At 43.2% G+C, this 19,731-nt stretch overlaps 1 protein-coding gene and 1 long non-coding RNA gene across 3 annotated transcripts in view; one reads left to right on the top strand and one right to left on the bottom strand.

Moving 5' to 3' along the window:
* The window catches only part of LOC140070517 (fatty acyl-CoA hydrolase precursor, medium chain-like), a 104,439-nt gene that overhangs the window by 6,563 nt on the left and 78,145 nt on the right, over positions 1–19,731 (bottom strand). For both annotated transcript variants that reach the window (XM_072117128.1, XM_072117127.1), the window contains one exon: positions 39–113. In XM_072117128.1, coding sequence (XP_071973229.1) covers positions 39–113 — 75 coding nt within the window. The remainder of the gene's footprint in view (positions 1–38; positions 114–19,731) is intronic.
* Positions 6,818–8,707, top strand: LOC140070518 (uncharacterized). Its single transcript, XR_011848933.1, has 2 exons — positions 6,818–6,964; positions 8,588–8,707. It is a non-coding gene; the product is annotated as an uncharacterized lncRNA (long non-coding RNA).

Below are 19,731 nucleotides of genomic sequence, written 5' to 3'. Positions count from 1 at the left end.
CCTCGGATAATAAGAAATATACTCTCAGCTATACTCACCAATAAAGGATGTTGTAACGTTGACATCACAGACTCCCTTGTCATTCCTTCTGTTATCCCAGTTAGATTTATTAGCTAGATGCCAAGATACAATCATAAGTTAAAGTTTTATATTATGTAAAATCTTTTGAAATGTTGTTCCATCTAAATGATAAACTTTCTCTGAACTCATGAATGTTCCTGTTACCTTAGTGTGTAACATGATCAGTGTGTGCTCAAGCATGCAAGGCTCAAAGGCTCGTGCATTGTTATGATCGGGACCAAGCACCCTATGTCAAAAGCCCAGGAGAGCCGAATGGGGTCATATGCCTATTGATAAATCGATTTATCGAAACAGCGGATTTCCATGCCATATCATGACCACCTCCAGCATCAACTTACCTAGCACTGTGTAACGGTATGTTTAGGTCAGAATGACCAATTTAAAATGGTTGCTTACTTTAAACTAGTAAAAAGTAGATCTAAAATCTTCCACATTTCTTCCTGGATTTGGTGTTTTATTTTGATGCTCATTTGTTTTATTTGCAATGCTTGCGCCCCAATTTAAAATCATATTGAAAAACCCCACTAAATTTTATAGATTATTAGATACTAATGATGGTTTTACACAGAAATGCAGGTCTTGCATAGATTGTGGGTGGGAAAAGGTAACCTTCATCTGTGCAGCCTGGAGTCTAGGTGATGTCCGGGCTGTTAATTATTCACACCACCTGTGTGATGCAAACTCCATCTCTAATGTCTCGCGCATCTTGCAAGACATCACCTCCATCACCAGCATGAGAGAGGGAGGTCGCAGGGAAGTGAATAATTAGCATGGTAGCATCAGACATCACATCTCTTTGCTGAAGCCTGCTTTTTATAAGTATCCTTTTGTGTCAAGATTAAAGAAGACCAACGCTGGGATGAAGAAGAGGACAGGTGAGTATCTGTAGTGCTTTTTTCCTTTTAGTGTTTGGTAGATTTCCTTTAAGCACCTTTGAAACAATAGGCTGTTATATACATATTCACAACATAAAACTGTTGCTATGTAGCTACAATGGTTTATACATATGTTTTACATTTTTAACTAATAAATATGAAATATTTACAATTTTGTGCCATTATTGTTTCTAATTTTTGAAAAATACAGAAATGCAGGATGTTCTCAGATAAGACCTGTCATGGAAATTCACTACACCTCTGATTCATAAAATGTTCCAAATTAAGAGTTAATAGGATCACAAGCTTGGAGGATCAAATTATGTTGAGACCAGTAGTGTTCTCAAGAAGATGCTTTTTACAAAACATATAATATAACACCTTAATCAGTAAATGAGGATACATAAAACAATAGGACAGTGTCTAATTCTTCATGAAAAAATCCCTGCCTATTCTACTTTGTACAGTATAAAGGAATGTAATGAAATTCTAGTAGTATATACTGACACATGCAATTTATTGTTAAACTTTAATATGATTGTCACCCTTAGTGATGTCTCAAGCCCTTAGTGCAACAACTACCGTACATACTTGAGTATAAGCCGAGGCTCCAACTTTTACCACAAAAAACAGTGAAAACCTATTGACTCAAGCCATCCAACCCCATTCCCCCAATATACACTCACCGGCCACTTTATTAGGTACACCATGCTAGTAACGGGTTGGACCCCCTTTTGCCTTCAGAACTGCCTCAATTCTTCGTGGCATAGATTCAACAAGGTGCTGGAAGCATTCCTCAGAGATTTTGGTCCATATTGACATGATGGCATCACACAGTTGCCGCAGATTTGTCGGCTGCACATCCATGATGCGAATCTCCCGTTCCACCACATCCCAAAGATGCTCTATTGGATTGAGATCTGGTGACTGTGGAGGCCATTTGAGTACAGTGAACTCATTGTCATGTTCAAGAAACCAGTCTGAGATGATTCCAGCTTTATGACATGGCGCATTATCCTGCTGAAAGTAGCCATCAGATGTTGGGTACATTGTGGTCATAAAGGGATGGACATGGTCAGCAACAATACTCAGGCTGTGGCGTTGCAACGATGCTCAATTGGTACCAAGGGGCCCAAAGAGTGCCAAGAAAATATTCCCCACACCATGACACCACCACCAGCCTGAACCGTTGATACAAGGCAGGATGGATCCATGCTTTCATGTTGTTGACGCCAAATTCTGACCCTACCATCCGAATGTCGCAGCAGAAATCGAGACTCATCAGACCAGGCAACGTTTTTCCAATCTTCTACTGTCCAATTTCGATGAGCTTGTGCAAATTGTAGCCTCAGTTTCCTGTTCTTAGCTGAAAGGAGTGGCACCCACTGTGGTCTTCTGCTGCTGTAGCCCATCTGCCTCAAAGTTCGACATACTGTGCATTCAGAGATGCTCTTCTGACTACCTTGGTTGTAACGGGTGGCGATTTGAGTCACTGTTGCATTTCTATCAGCTTGAACCAGTCTGCCCATTCTCCTCTGACCTCTGGCATCAATAAGGCATTTCCGCCCACAGAACTGCCGCTCACTGGATGTTTTTTATTTTTCGGACCATTCTCTGTAAACCCTAGAGATGGTTGTGCGTGAAAATCCCAGTAGATCAGCAGTTTCTGAAATACTCAGACCAGCCCTTCTGGCACCAACAACCATGCCACGTTCAAAGGCACTCAAATCACCTTTCTTCCCCATACTGATGCTCGGTTTGAACTGCAGGAGATTGTCTTGACCATGTTTACATGCCTAAATGCACTGAGTTGCCACCATGTGATTGGCTGATTAGAAATTAAGTGTTAACGAGCAGTTGGACAGATGTACCAAATAAAGTGGCCGGTGAGTGTATAGCCAACCCCATTATATAGCCAGCCCTCTGCCCCAGTATGTAGCCAGCCCCTTGCCCCCCAATTTTCAGCATTCCCCCAGTAGCCAGGCACCTTCCCCAGTATATATCCATCCAGAATCCCCCCATTATATAGCCCCATGGTTATATGGTTATAACTTTTGGACACTGTTACTTATCAAAGCGATTCTGAGATTGTTTTTTCCCCACATGTTGTACTTCATTTTAGTGGTAAATGTTGGCTGATGATGGATTTTTTGAGAAATTTGCCATTTTCAAAATTTAAAATCATTGCGATTTCAGGCAGATAGTTTTACCACCTAAATAAGTTGCTGAATAACATTTTCCATATGTCTACTCTACATTTTCATAATTTTTTAAATGTCTGAATATTTCATTTTTATGTCACGCGGCTTACAAATCAAATATCCATTTTCCGTATTTTCTGAATTTACTGTTTTGAATGAAATTTTACATATTTAGCATTAAAACCACCCTACATAATCAATCCATTTTCAAATCTACAAACTATCATAAACAGCTTTTAGGAAGATTGTTAACCCCTAGAGTAATTGAATCAAAAAGAGGGTGAAATTTAGAATGGAGTAGAAAAGCATCAATTCTGTACTGGATTTTTTACTTTTTTTTTGGTGTTCACCGTCTTGCCTGATAATCATGTTATCTTTATTCTATGGGTCAATACGATTACGGGGATACCATACATGAATATTTTCCTTCTGTTTAACTAAATTAGCCAAAGAAAACCCTAATGTGGGGAAAAATCTAAATTTTTAAATCCCATCTTCCAAGTGACATAACATTCTTATTTTTTGTCTACAGAGCTGGTTGATGGCTTAATTTTTGCGGGACATGTTGTACTTTGCTACAGTACAACATGTCCCGCAGAGTACATCTGCTTTTTTTGATCACTTTTTATTGCATTTTTTGTGGAATTAAAAAGGTAAAAATAATAATTTTTGGCGTTTTTTTTTTACGGCGTTTATCGTACATGGTCAATAATTATTTACTTTTATTCTACAGGTTGTTACGGATGCGGTGATACTATATATGTGGTGTTTGTGTTATGTGTTGTGTTGTGTTAGACTTTTTTGTGCATTATATGTACCTTTATATGTTTTGGGGCTTATGGGCATTTTTATTGATTTATTAATTTATTTTTTATTGAATAAAATTTTTTTTACTTTTTTACTATTTCTACCATGGGACGTGAACAAGCAATCATCTGATTCCTTGTTCATGATAATACCCTGCAATACTATTGTACTGCAGAGTATTATCAGGGTCAGCCAATGCCAACGTCATAGACACCATCTTAATGGCACTGCCTTCAGGCAGTCCTGGACCCCGGGGCTGCCATAGCAACAATTGGCGCCCCCCGAAGACGGCGCACGCATGGTCACGGGTGGGGATTGGTAGTGGGGAAAGACCCCCCAAAGGCAAGTTAAATGCCACGGGGTGTTACCCGCAGGTGTTAACCGGGGATGTCAGCAGTAGATTACTGCTGACATCCCGCGATTTCCGATGCCAGTTTGGCTCTGGTGCTGAGCGCTAATAGCGGGAGCCCGTGCAGTACTAATTAGGCACTGAGTGCTAAGGGGTTAGTGTCCCATGGTGAAACTATTAAAACGTTTTTTAAAATTAAAAAAATAAATTAATTAATTAATTAATAAAAATGCCCATAAGCCCAATAAACATGTAAAGAGGCATAGAAAAGAGTCAAAATCATAACACAAACCCCACATATATAGCATCAATGTGTCCTTAACGGCTTGTAGAATTAAAAGAGATTATTATTGAACCGGTTCAATGAAAACCATTAAAAAACCCACCAAAAATTATGATTTTACCTATTTCATCCCATAAAAATGCAATAAAAAGTTATCAAAAAAACATATGTACTCCAGAAGGATACTGTCGTAAAGTACAACATGTCCTGCAAAAAACAAGCTGTCAACCAACTCTGCAGCAAAAACAATAACACTGTTATACCACTTGAAAGACGGCAATACAAAATAGATTTTTCCCCGCATTTTGTTCTTTTTAGCAAATAAGTATGGTATTCCAATAATCATATTGACCCATGGAATAAAGATAACATGTATCAGGCTATATGGTGAACAATAAAAGAAAAAAAAAGTAAAAAAAATCCAGTGCAGAATTGATGCTTTTCTACTCCTCAAAAAAAAGTTAATCAATTTTCAACAATAGGGGATACCAACTCCAAAATGGTAACACTGGAAAATGCATCTCACCTCACAAAAAAAGTGCAGTCACATGGCCCCAATAATGAAAAAAAAACAAAATTTAATAGCCTGCAAAAACTAAAATCCTGGCATCTGCAGGGTGCTCCTTTTCTTCTGTGGATCGCTGTGCACCCATAAAAGAAGTAACAGCCACGTGCGGGGTGCCTCAGTACTCGGGAGAAATTGCATAACAAATTTTAAGATGGGTTTTCTCTTTTTATCTTTTGGGAATCTGTACATTTTAGGGCTAAATTAATGTATAACCAACAAAATCAAACTATTCTTAATTTCACCTCCATTTTGATTTAATTATTATGAAGATCTTAGGAGGTTAACAATTTTCCTAAAAGCTGTTTCTGATAGTTTGAGGGGTGCAGATTTGAAAATGGGTTGATATATAAGTACTTTCTAATATTATATATTTAAAATTTCATTAAAAACAATAATTATGCCCAAAAAAGTAAATTCTAAAGTCTCCTTGAAAATACAGAAAACCGATGTTCAATTTGTAACATCAAAATGACATAAAAAAAAATTATCTAGAAATTTTAAAAATTATGAAAATGTAAAGCAAACATAGGGGAAATGTTATTCAGCAACTAATTTAGGTGGTAAAACTATCTGTCTGAAAAAGAGATGATTTCGAATGTTTTTATTTTTTGTTTTTATAAGTAAACATATAGGGGACGTATATACGCCAATGTATATTCGGCCGATATATACGTCCCCCATGAAATGCAATGGACTCACGGCGCCCAACAGGAGCCTGTAGAAAGATCGGACATGTCCTATCTTTCTACGGAATACAGCGCCGTATGCCATATATTCCTATGGAGAGGGGCGGGGGTGAGCGGTGCTCTCCTCCTCTCCCTGGCACTGCCGTGTGCCCACCGTGCTACGGAACAGCGAGCAATGGCGGTGTGAATGTAGCCTAAAATTAAGTACAAATTGTGACGAAAATCTCATAATCGCTTTGATAAGTAACAGTGTTCAAAAGCTATAACTATACAAAGCAATAAAAGTCAAAATACAAAAAATGAGGCTGAGCCTTAAGCTACAAAATGGCTGTGTCCTAAAGAGACGACAATAAGAATGCCCATGGTCATAGAACCAATAATTTGTAAAAAATGCTTGGTGTCTCAGATAAACATTGGAGTAACTTTAGCAAGAGATTGTAAATAATAATTCAGACATTCACCTAATCTTTCATCCAAGGTGCCTATGCCACCAACTACAAGGCTCATAGGAGGTGGAAACTTGTGCAACTTGGGTAAAGAATGAAAAATTGGTGTAATAAAGGTAATAAGCCTTTTTATTAAACCTTCTTGCAGTAATTCTTCCAATATCTTTTGGTATTCATAGGTCGCATCTGAAGACAGGGTTGTATAAGTGTCTGAATCTTTGAGTATGTCTTCATTAAGTTTTTTATATTAACCACTATCCAAAAACACCAATGAACCCTCCCTTGTGAGCAGATCTCACAACTAAATGTGGATTCTGCTTTGAATCATTGAGAGCCCCAAATTCTCTTTCTGTTAAAATTTACTCTTAAATTATTATTATCTGTATCCGATAACTCTACAAGCTCTTTTTCTACCAGCTCCTGGAACCTGTCAAAGTAGGAGGCTCTCGATCCTAAGGGATAAAAATACGGATTGCAGGAAGGAAAGAAAACAGTAGTTACTTACCGGTAATGATGTTTCCTCGAACCACGACGGCACCAACCAGAGAGAGGGATCCGCCCCCAGGGACAGGAAACCTGAGCATAAAAAACACGCCCTTCCTATCCTGCCTCAGTGGTTACAGAGACTTGGAAGAACCTTATTAGTACATCAGAAAAAACATTTCCATGTAAGCATAATTCTGATGCCCAAAATTATTATTATTTATATTTAATTATATTAACTCTACCCATGGACTACCACAAATAAAAAAGGTAGGAAAAAACACCCGGGTGGGAATATACCTGGTGCCGTCGTGGTTCGAGGAAACATCATTACCGGTAAGTAACTACTGTTTTCCCCATCACCACGACGGCACCAACCAGAGAGATTTTCAGAGAGAAATATTTAGGGAGGGATAACAGAGGAGAGCGATTTTCTCTGGTAAAGAGTTCAAGAGTACCCACCACATTTAACCGATAGTGTTTAAAGAAAGTGTGGGGGGTAAACCCGCATGCTGCCTGACAGATCCGGTCCCAGGATGCATGTCTAAATTATACCCAAGATGTGGCAAGTGCTCGGGTAGAAAGGGCACTGATAATTTTTTGAGACTACATAGGTCAAATTCTACTCTTTATAGAGGTCTAGACCACCGAGTAAACTGATTATTTGCCTTTACGCAATACACATACTCTTAGGATATATTATAACCCGAACCCCTGGCCTCTAGGTTATGAAAACCTTCTTCCCCTTCAGATTTTGAATTGGTGCCAAGGGACATAAGAAATATTCTGTATGACCAATAATAGATAGTGGAGGTCAGATCGAAAATACTACCGAAGCCACCAGATTAGGTCAACCTTTGCGAGTAGGGACATCCTACTGTGGGACCTAATGTGGAGACTTTATGACCCAATTGCCTCTGGATTTCATGTCAACTTACTAACCAGAAAAAACTGAAGGGTTTTTTTTTTTTTTTTTTTAAGAGAAAAAAATGATACTAGAGAATATTAGAATGTTCCAAATCAATCTGAGATTTGCATGACGGACAAAAGCTCTGCCAGTCCTCTATTTATTTAGGATGTTCCTAAGGAATGTGTTACAGAGCATATTCCTTTACACTGTATGATCCTCTGACAATTTACTCCTTGTTTGTTCCCCGATTGTTATAATCTTCAGAACTTTGAGAATGACTTTTCGACCGACTCCAGATTCTCTGAAAAACTGTACCTTCTACCTAGGTTCCTACACCTTAAGAAGACAGTACATATAATAACTATAAGAACCTCTTAGAATCCTGACAGCAGCTTGTTTAGATTCCAGAGGACTGACCCCTAGACTGTCTAGTGAAAATTACAGCCTGTACCTTACTTGCAGAAAAACAAGTTGTAGAGGTCTTAAAAACTAAACTAAGACCTGGTAAACAGTAGATAAAAACTGGTTTATACTATATCCATTTTAAACCTTGCTATAAGAAGGGACAGCTTTGCCCCAATGGAAGATAACCTCCCTATATGCAACACAGAGGAATGACTGGACATGAATGGAAACATCAGGGCCATCGCTTCCATTGTTCCAGATGACTATTCAGGATCAGGATCTGCGCGTGTGGCAAAAATTGACGCGGCTTGGGCTGAAGGAAAGAGGTGGTTTAGTATTATGTGGGTATATGATAGGTCAGTGATGGCGAACCCTTTATAGCCTCAGTGCCCAAACCTCAACCAAAAGCGACTTATCTATTGCAAAACTCCAGCGCAGCAACCTAAGCAGTAATGTATTTCTCTTTGTTAATTGACAAATTTCATTCCTTCAGCCTCCCAAGGACACCAACCCGGTTGAAAGGAAGAGGGCAAATTCATCTATCATTGTAAGAAGATTCTGCAGGCTGACTCTGAGATCTGTCATGTGAACTTTATTCTGTGGTGATGGTCTGGGTGCCCACAGAAAAGGCTGCCTCTGGCACCTATGCCATAGGTTTGCCACCCTTGTGACAGGTGAATGGCTCCCTGACATCATAAGGACTTGTGCACCTGCACACATAGTAATATCATAGTAACAATATTTTTTATCTCCCTTGGAGTTCTAAGTCATAAAAGTAAATGATTGTTATTTCACATGAATATATTTGAAACAGATGAATGTTGTTCACTACAAGTTATTAATGGCGGATTTGTACAATTTGGTTGTAAAATGCACCTGGTATGATCACATGCTTAATTGAAGTTGTTCATATATGTGGAATGTTGGATTTATCACATTGTTACACTTGGGTAAATAAAGCACCCATCCATTTCAAAAAAAAATTTTTTTTTTTTTTTCTTTTTTTTTTTTTGAGTTTGGAATGCCGTCTAGTATATCTGCCTGGTGTGTCAAGACCAGTACTGAGGTTTTCACCAACAAAGCTTTTTGTTATTGTTTTGGTGCTACTGGACTTTCGAATGTTTTTCCAGGTCTGAGAGGATGCGCTGACAGCCTGTCAGGCTCCACTAGTTTAGAATCTGCAAAATATACTTAAATCTGCAGGACATGAAAAGAGACACTGACTTGCTCTATTTTTGTGACCTTGAAAGGAAGCAGACTGTTGGGCTTATACTAATAAGCAGACAACCATCAGGGGAATCATATCCCCTTGGGAAAAACTCCCCAAGTCTGGGTACACATGGATATTGGGAGTCTGCTGTACCAGCAAAACACAATGCAAGGAGCATATCCTACCCCAATTCATCATCTCTTGCTCCCCTGTAGAGCAACCGCTCGGAGCAAGGATTCCGGAACCATTCACATTACCTGCTTACCTGGGGACCAGCTGCTTCCAGCAAGGACTCTGGCATCGTTCACATTACTCGCTTACCTGTGAAACTACTTCTTCTATCAAGGTTTTTTGGCATACTTCCCATTATCTTGTGGGTACTTGTGGAGCCACCCCCCACAGACAGTTTTATGTTATCATTCACATTACCTTGTGTATCTGTGGAAAACTGTTCACAGCCTGGATTATGTAATAGTTCACATTACCTTGGGTATTTGTGGAACCACCGCTCACAGCCTGGATCATTCACATTACTTTGTGTATCTGTGGAAACTATTCACAGCAAGGATTATGTAATTATTCACATTGCCTTGGGTATTTGTGGAACCACTGCTCTCAGCAAGGAGTATAGCATCATTCACATTACTCTGTATCTGTGGAACTATTCACCGCAAGGATTATGTAATTATTCACATTGCCTTGGGTATTTGTGGAACCACCGCTCACAGCCTGGATCATTCACCTTACTTTGTGTATCTGTGGAACTATTCACCGCAAGGATTATGTAATTATTCACATTGCCTTGGGTATTTGTGGAACCACCGCTCACAGCCTGGATCATTCACCTTACTTTGTGTATCTGTGGAAACTATCCATAGCCTGGATTATGTAATAGTTCACATTACCTTGGGTATTTGTGGAACCACCGCTCACAGCCTGGATCATTCACATTATTTTGTGTATCTGTGGAAACTATTCACAGCAAGGATTATGCAATTATTCACATTACCTTGGGTATTTGTGGAACCACTTAACAGCAAGGAACATAGCATCATTCACATTACTCTGTATCTGTGGAACTATTCACAGCAAGGGATATATCATAATTCACATTACCCTGCATCTGTGAAACTATTTCCAGCAAGGATTGAGGCATAATTAACAATATACTCTATACCTCATGTGATACAATTGCTGATAGCAAAGATTATGGTATTAATCATATTACCATTTCCCTATCTTGGCCTCCCTGGTCTGAGGTTGTTGGGGGGGGGGGGGGGGGGTGACTCCTAGTCAGGCTCCATGAGCCTGCCTTTAGTGATGGATTCCCATCTTTCAGTGTACGGACACTCAAAGTCCACTTTCTCAGCGAATACATAGTCAAATGTTAATGTGTTAATGGTCCCGCAACCAAAATGTGTTATATGAATAAACCTTTTATATCCTATTGTATGTAGATGTACAAGGTTGGAGAGAGCAGTTTGAATTAGGTTAGGAAACTGCACATCTGTTAACAAACTGCAATATGCCAACACTGAGTTGTTTAAAACCTAACAAGTTTTGCAGGCATAGCCCATATAATAAATGTTTTACTACATCTTGTAATCTTGAGTTTCCAAATGATCAATGTTGATGGGAACTCACTTTTAGTCCAGGCCATGCTTTATAAAAGCAGCATGTGGTTCATCAGACCTTCCAAGATAACTGAAAAATAACCATGTGCTCTGTGAGGGGTCTCAGTCCTGCACAACTCTCCACCTAGGAGGAGAGGCTAACCTGCAAGTCGTTAGATAATTAACTCAGCCTGCAAGAGTAATTAATCAAAAGCTGTGACCTGAGCTACTAACCAGGATTACAGACCATCTTCCCATTCTGGGACTTGCAGATTTTAAAGCTGCATAGATGCAGCCCCCTCACAAAAGCAAGCACGTTTAGTTTAGAATGGCTGGTAGCCTTTCCATAGGTTAACCAGAATTCATATTACACACTACATATCATGAGTGTAATAGAAGAAAAGTAGACTTACCACCCAGAACTCTCATATAGGTACAGAGGTTCTGCCGGGTCTGTGGGGATACGGTGAGCTCCTTGTCAGGTTCCGTTAGCCCCTCAAATGGATAATCCAACAGACACAAACCAATCCAACTGGAGGCGTGTTCTGTACGGGACGCCAGAAGTCCCATCCTGTTAGCGCCATTCACCATGTGAGGTGTGTCTGGAGAGTTGTCACACCATGTAAACTCCGAATCCTGCTTCTAAAGATGTCGGACACGGCTGGGCTCCCACTCTGGGGTCAGCAGCGTGCAGCAGGAACCCCGAACAGGCGCACTCTAGTCCCCACATCATGCTGTTTCTGGGGCTAGGCTTTGGATCACTCCAGATCTGGACGATCTCCAGCTCACTGGCTGGGTTCAAAACCCTAGTACCTGTTGTCTGACAGGTACTAGGTAATAGTTCTCTACACACTCAGGTTCCCGCCAGGGACAGGAAACCACTGAGGCAGGATAGGAAGGGCGTGTTTTTTATGCTCAGGTTTCCTGTCCCTGGGGGCGGATCCCTCTCTCTGGTTGGTGCCGTCGTGGTGATGGGGAAATAATGATTTCATTGTTAGACTATTTTTCTGTTCTGAAAAAGAATCATATGATATCATGTCAATAGGATCATCATGAAAACCATAATCCTGATCAGTAAACCCTTTTTTATATCGTCCACATTATGCATATTGTAAAAATGTTTTTTACCATCAAATTTCTTGAAAAGGGGTTAATTTCTAATATAGCCCTATACAGGTCAAAATCCTTTGAATAGGAAATATCAAGTTGCTCCTTGTTGACATGGCAAGCCAAAACGCTAACAATAAAAATCTTTATTGTGTGAATCCTTAGCTGCATGTTGCATATCCCTTTTTCTACCTGCAATCCATATTTTATCCTGTGGGATAGAAAGCTTTGACAGGTTCCAGGAGTTGGTAGAAAAGGAGCTTGTAGAGTTAGGTGATACAGATAATAATCATTAGGCTCAATGAACCGAAAGTGTGTGTTGGGTTGTGTGGGGAATTTAGATGCTCCTAGGGCGGAACAACTTGTGGAAGCGAAGACATTGACATCAGGTTTGAAAAACTTTTACAAGGCACTGGCTGGATGCTGACCCTCCTGGCATTATGGAAGTTAAGAGAAAATAAATGCTTAAAACAGAGCGCCCTTTTGAAATTTTAAGAACCAATTGCATATCTGATTTAAAAAAAAATTTTTTTTAAAGCAAATCTCACAAAAAGAGAAAACGCACATTTGATTGTTAGTTCTGATGACAAGGAGGAGTTCAGTGGTCCATTTAGATAGCGGTTTATACAAAAAACTTAAAGGAAACATGCTCAAAGATTCGGACACTTATACCCCTCTGTCTTTGAATCCGACCTGTGAATATCAAAAGATGTTTGAAGAATTACTGCAAGAAGGCTTATATAAAGGCTTTATTTCTGAAAGGGTTAAGAATAGAGATGAGCGAGCACTAAAATGCTCGGGTACTCGTTATTCGAGACGAACTTTTCCCGATGCTCGAGTGCTCGTCTCGAATAACGAACCCCATTGAAGTCAATGGGAGACTCGAGCATTTTTCAAGGGGACCAAGGTTCTGCACAGGGAAGCTTGGCCAAACACCTGGGAACCTCAGAAAAGGATGGAAACACCACGGAAATGGACAGGAAACAGCAGGGGCAGCATGCATGGATGCCTCTGAGGCTGCATAATCGCACCATTATGCCAAAATTATGGGCAACAGCATGGCCATGACAGAGTGACAGAATGAAGCTAGATAGCATCTAAAACATGCAATAATTGACCCTGACACTATAGGGGACGGCATGCAGAGGCAGCGGCAGCAGGCTAGAGAGTGGCATGGCGACATACCCTAAATGGACTCAGGCTTCAAACCAATGTCTGGCAGAGAGGAACCAAAGGAGGTGAGCAAGAAGCGCTCAAATAATATCGGTACATGATAAAAGTTTGCCAGTATATTTTGTGGATTACACAGCAGGGTGGCGACAAAGTTAACATGGAAGCCATGAAAACAACCCAAAATTCTGCCTGACACAGCTCGTTTGATAAGGGGACCATGTATGGAGGCAGTGAACTAGTAGTAGATTAAAGGTGCTGCAGTTAAAACTATGTTAGTTGGATCTTGGCATGGAGCTGGCGCTCCGCTGCCAGGCGAGCTTTCGCCAATCCAAGCCCCTGTCTCTAGGCTACTCCCCAAACAGCACTTCTAAGAACCTTTTGTATAAGATCAAGTGTAGTAGCGTTCTTATAAGTTTAGGATATGCCGGGTGAGGGGAATGTAAACAGATGCGCAAGAAGCGCTGAAATAATATCGGTAAATGATAAAAGTTTGCAAGTATATTTTGTGGATTACACAGCAGGGTGGCGACAAAGTTAACAAGTTTGATGTGGAATGCCCTGTAATAGCTCTTGGGCGGTGTGCCTTTTATCGCCTAGGCTCAGCAGTTTGAGCACCGCCTGCTGTCGCTTAGCGACGGCACTGCTGCTGTGCCTAGAGCTACCGACTGATGGCGCCATGCCCACGGATGGTAATTCGGAGGAGGTGGAGGAGGGTTGGGAGGAGGTATAGTAGGCCTTTGAGACCTGGACCGAGGTAGGCCCCGCAATTCTCTGCGTCGGCAGTATATGACCAGCCCCAGGGTCAGACTCGGTCCCAGCCTGCACCAAGTTAAGTGTAGTAGCGTTCTTATAAGTTTGGGATATGGCGGGTGAGGGGAATGTAAACAGATGCGCAAGAAGCGCATGATGCGCATGGAGCTGGCGCTCTGCTGCCAGGCGAGCTTTCGCCAATCCAAGCCCCTGTCTCTAGGCTACTCCCCAAACAGAACTTCTAAGAACCTTTTGTATAAGATCAAGTGTAGTAGCGTTCTTATAAGTTTAGGATATGCCGGGTGAGGGGAATGTAAACAGATGCGCAAGAAGCGCTGAAATAATATTGGTAAATGATAAAAGTTTGCCAGTATATTTTGTGGATAACACAGCAGGGTGGCGACAAAGTTAACAACTTTGATGTGGAATCCATGAAAACAACCCAAATTTCTGCCTGACACACCTCGTTTGATAAAGGGACGATGTATGGAGGCAGCTATATGGACGACTTTTGGAGGTAGCAATGGAGACAACGTGTGGAGGCTGCTATGGAGACAATTTAATTTGGATAGTGCCTGTATGTGGCAGTCCCAAAAAATTTTCAAACCAGAGGAGCAGGTAGGTGGCCCTCCAGTAAAATGGAATAGATTGAGTGCCTGTATGTGGCAGTCCAAAAAAATTTTCAAACCAGAGGAGCAGGTAGGTGGCCCTCCAGAAAAATTGAATAGATTGAGTGCCTGTATGTGGCACTCCCAAAAATTGTTTAAAACAGAGGACCGGGTAGGTGGCCCTCCAGAAAAATTAAATGCATAAAGTACTATAGCTAGAGCCAGTGGGCCCTGTCAAAAAATAGCCAGTTTCCTCTGCTTTACTGTACAAAGAGGAGGAGAAGGAGGAAAATGAGGAGGAGAAGGAGTGGATCAATTATTCAGGTTGAGCTTCCTTCACCTGGTGGAGATTGGAAATTATGAGAAATCCAGGCTTTATTCATCTTAATAAGCGTCAGCCTGTCAGCGCTGTCAGTCGACAGGCGTGTACGCTTATCGGTGATGATGCCACCAGCTGCACTGAAAACCCGCTCGGACAAGACGCTAGCGGCAGGGCAGGCAAGAACCTCCAAGGCGTACAGCGCCAGTTCGTGCCACATGTCCAGCTTTGAAACCCAGTAGTTGTAGGGAGCTGTGTGATCATTTAGGACGATGGTATGGTCAGCTACGTACTCCCTCATCATCTTTCTGTAAAGATCAGCCCTACTCTGCCGAGACTGGGGACAGGTGACAGTGTCTTGCTGGGGTGACATAAAGCTGGCAAAAGCCTTGTAAAGCGTACCCTTGCCAGTGCTGGACAAGCTGCCTGCTCGCCTACTCTCCCTCGCTACTTGTCCCGCAGAACTACGCACTCTGCCGCTAGCGCTGTCAGAAGGGAAATACTGTTTCAGCTTGTGCACCAGGGCCTGCTGGTATTCATGCATTCTCACACTCCTTTCCTCTGCAGGGATGAGAGTGGAAAGATTTTGCTTGTACCGTGGGTCCAGGAGAGTGAACACCCAGTAATCGGTGCTGGAATAAATTCTTTGAACGCGAGGGTCACGGGATAGGCAGCCTAGCATGAAATCTGCCATATGCGCCAGAGTACCAACGCGTAAGAATTCACTCCCCTCACTGGCCTGACTGTCCATTTCCTCCTCCTCCAACTCCTCTTCTTCTGCCCATACACGCTGAACAGTGAAGGACTCAACAATGGTCCCCTCTTGTGTCTCGCCAACATTCTCCTCCTCTTCCTCCTCATCCTCCTCCACCTCCACCTCCTCCGATATGCGCTGAGAAACAGACCTGAGGGTGCTTTGGCTATCAACAAGGGAATCTTCTTCCCCCGTCTCTTGTGACGAGCGCAAAGCTTCCGACTTCATGCTGATCAGAGAGTTTTTCAACAGGCCAAGCAGCGGGATGGTGAGGCTGATGATGGCGGCATCGCCACTGACCATCTGTGTTGACTCCTCAAAGTTACTCAGCACCTGACAGATATCAGACATCCACGTCCACTCCTCATTGTAGACTTGAGGAAGCTGACTGACCTGACTACCAGTTCTGGTGGAAGTTGACATCTGGCAGTCTACAATCGCTCGGCGCTGCTGGTAAACTCTGGATAACATGGTCAGTGTTGAATTCCACCTCGTGGGCACGTCGCACAACAGTCGGTGAGCGGGCAGTTGGAGGCGGCGCTGCGCTGCCCTGAGAGTGGCAGCATCTGTGCTGGACTTCCTGAAATGCGCACAGATGCGGCGCACCTTCGTGAGCAAATCAGACAGATTGGGGTATGTCTTGAGGAAACGCTGAACTATCAGATTTAACACATGGGCCAGGCATGGCACATGTGTCAGTCTGCCGAGTTGCAGAGCCGCCACCAGGTTACGGCCGTTGTCACACACAACCATGCCTGGCTTCAGGTTCAGCGGTGCCAGCCACAGATCAGTCTGCGCCGTGATGCCCTGTAATAGCTCTTGGGCGGTGTGCCTTTTATCGCCTAGGCTCAGCAGTTTGAGCACCGCCTGCTGTCGCTTAGCGACGGCACTGCTGCTGTGCCTAGAGCTACCGACTGATGGCGCCGTGCCCACGGATGGTAGTTCGGAGGAGGAGGTGGTTGAGGGGTGGGAGGAGGAGGAGGCATAGTAGGCCTGAAACACCTGGACCGAGGTAGGCCCCGCAATCCTCGGCGTCGGCACTATATGACCAGCCGCAGGGTCAGACTCGCTCCCAGCCTCCACCAAGTTAACCCAATGTGCCGTCAGCGATATATAGTGGCCCTGCCCGGCAGCACTCGTCCACGTGTCCGTGGTCAGGTGGACCTTGTCAGAAACGGCGTTGGTCAGGGCACGGATGATGTTGTCTGACACGTGCTGGTGCAGGGCTGGGACGGCACATCGGGAAAAGTAGTGGCGGCTGGGGACCGAATACCGAGGGGCGGCCGCCGCCATGAGGTTGCGAAAGGCCTCGGTCTCTACTAGCCTATAGGGCAGCATCTCCATGCTAAGCAATCTGGAGATGTGCACATTAAGGGCTTGGGCGTGCGGGTGGGTTGCACTATATTTGCGTTTCCGCTCCAGCGTCTGGGGTATGGAGAGCTGAACGCTGGTGGATGCTGTGGAGGATCGTGGAGGCGACGATGGGGTTTTTGTGGCAGGGTCCTGGGCAGGGGGCTGACTATCAGCTGACACAGGGGAAGGAGCAGTGGTGTGCACGGCCGGAGGTGAACGGGCTTGTTGCCACTGAGTGGGGTGTTTAGCATTCATATGCCTGCGCATACTGGTGGTAGTTAAGCTAGTAGTGGTGGAACCCCTGCTGAGCCTGGTTTGGCAAATGTTGCACACCACAGTCCGTCGGTCATCCGGTGTTTCCTTAAAGAACCTCCAGACTTCTGAAGATCTAGCCCTCGCCGCAAGAGCCCTCGCCACGGGAGCTTCACTAGTTGACACATTTGGCGCTGATGCACCAGCTCTGGCCCTGCCTCTCCGTCTGGCCCCACCACTGCCTCTTCCAACCTGTTCTGGTCGAGGACTCTCCTCCGTCTCAGAAGCACTGTGTTCACCCGGCCTCTCAACCCAGCTTGGGTCTGTCACCTCATCATCCTCCGATCCCTCAGTCTGCTCCCCCCTCGGACTTCCTGCCCTGACAACAACTTCCCCACTGTCTGACAACCGTGTCTCCTCATCGTCGGACACCTCTTTACACACTTCCACTACGTCAAGAAGGTCATCATCACCCACAGACTGTGACTGGTGGAAAACCTGGGCATCGGAAAATTGCTCAGCAGCAACCGGACAAGTGGTTTGTGACTGTGGGAAGGGTCCAGAAAACAGTTCCTCAGAGTATGCCGGTTCAAATGCCAAATTTTCCTGGGAGGGGGCAGACTGGGGGGGAGGAGGCGGAGGTGCAGGAGCTGGAGGAGTGGCGATTTCGGTGACATGGGTGGACTGCGTGGAAGACTGACTGGTGGACAAATTGCTCGAAGCATTGTCAGCAATCCACGACATCACCTGTTCGCACTGTTCTGGCCTCAACAGTGCTCTACCACGAGTCCCAGTAACTTCAGACATGAACCTAGGGAGTGTAGCTCTGCGGCGTTCCCCTGCTCCCTCATAAGCAGGTGGTGTCTCACCCCGGCCAGGACCACGGCCTCTGACCCCTGCAGTAGTTGGACGCCCACGTCCCCGCCCTCGTCCTCTACCCCTAGCCCTCGGGTTAAACATTTTTAAAATGAGAGTTATAACTTTATTTTTTTTTTAACTTTTTTTTGTGTTTTTTTTTTTTTTTTGTGTTTTTGAGTTTTTAAAACCAAACGATGCTATCCTATTGCTATGGCTATTTTCTAGCCAAGTATGAAAGCACACTACTATGCCAGATGAGATGACACTGAGTTATTAAACAAAATAAACGTAAAATAAAAAAGGACAAATGGCAGACTGTGCCTAATTGAAATCCAACCCCTACTAAATTTTCCCACTTCGGTCTTTGCAATGGATATGTGCGTCACTAAGCGCAAAACACAGCGGTCGCAAGTCTCACTACAAATTGCTCACAATTGGCTAGTAGATGCACTGCAGCAAGTACAGCCACCAGCAGATCAACCAGAAATCAAATATATAACGCTACTGTAGGCGTAAGTAAGCCGTTTGGATTCTCCTATGGCTATTTTCTAGCCAAGTATGAAAGCACACTACTATGCCAGATGAGATGACACTGAGTTATTAAACAAAATAAACGTAAAATAAAAAAGGACAAGTGGCAGACTGTGCCTAATTGAAATCCAACCCCTACTAAATTTTCCCACTTCGGTCTTTGCAATGGATATGTGCGTCACTAAGCGCAAAACACAGCGGTCGCAAGTCTCACTACAAATTGCTCACAATTGGCTAGTAGATGCACTGCAGCAAATACAGCCACCAGCAGATCAACCAGAAATCAAATATATAACGCTACTGTAGGCGTAAGTAAGCCGTTTGGATTCTCCTATGGCTATTTTCTAGCCAAGTATGAAAGCACACTACTATGCCAGATGAGATGACGCTGAGTTATTAAACAAAATAAACGTAAAATAAAAAAGGACAAATGGCAGACTGTGCCTAATTGAAATCCAACCCCTACTAAATTTTCCCACTTCGGTCTTTGCAATGGATATGTGCGTCACTAAGCGCAAAACACAGCGGTCGCAAGTCTCACTACAAATTGCTCACAATTGGCTAGTAGATGCACTGCAGCAAGTACAGCCACCAGCAGATCAACCAGAAATCAAATATATAACGCTACTGTAGGCGTAAGTAAGCCGTTTGGATTCTCCTATGGCTATTTTCTAGCCAAGTATGAAAGCACACTACTATGCCAGATGAGATGACACTGAGTTATTAAACAAAATAAACGTAAAATAAAAAAGGACAAATGGCAGACTGTGCCTAATTGAAATCCAACCCCTACTAAATTTTCCCACTTCGGTCTTTGCAATGGATATGTGCGTCACTAAGCGCAAAACACAACGGTAGCAAGTCCCCCTGCTAATTCCTCACAAAATGGTACTAGATGCAAATAAAAAAAAAAAAAAAGTAGAACGTTATTGTAGCCCTAAGAAGGGCTGTTGGGTTCTTGGAGAATCACTCCTGCCTAACACTATTCTAATAGAACAGCCTAACGCTTTCCCTGACCAGCAGCAGCTCTCTCCCTAGCGGCATCCAGACACAGAATGATCCGAGCAGCGCGGGCAGCGGCTAGTCTATCCCAGGGTCACCTCATCTGG

Source organism: Engystomops pustulosus, chromosome 7, assembly GCF_040894005.1.
Source record: "Engystomops pustulosus chromosome 7, aEngPut4.maternal, whole genome shotgun sequence".
NCBI classification, from domain to species: domain Eukaryota; kingdom Metazoa; phylum Chordata; class Amphibia; order Anura; family Leptodactylidae; genus Engystomops; species Engystomops pustulosus.
This window is presented reverse-complemented; position numbering and strand designations above follow the sequence as displayed.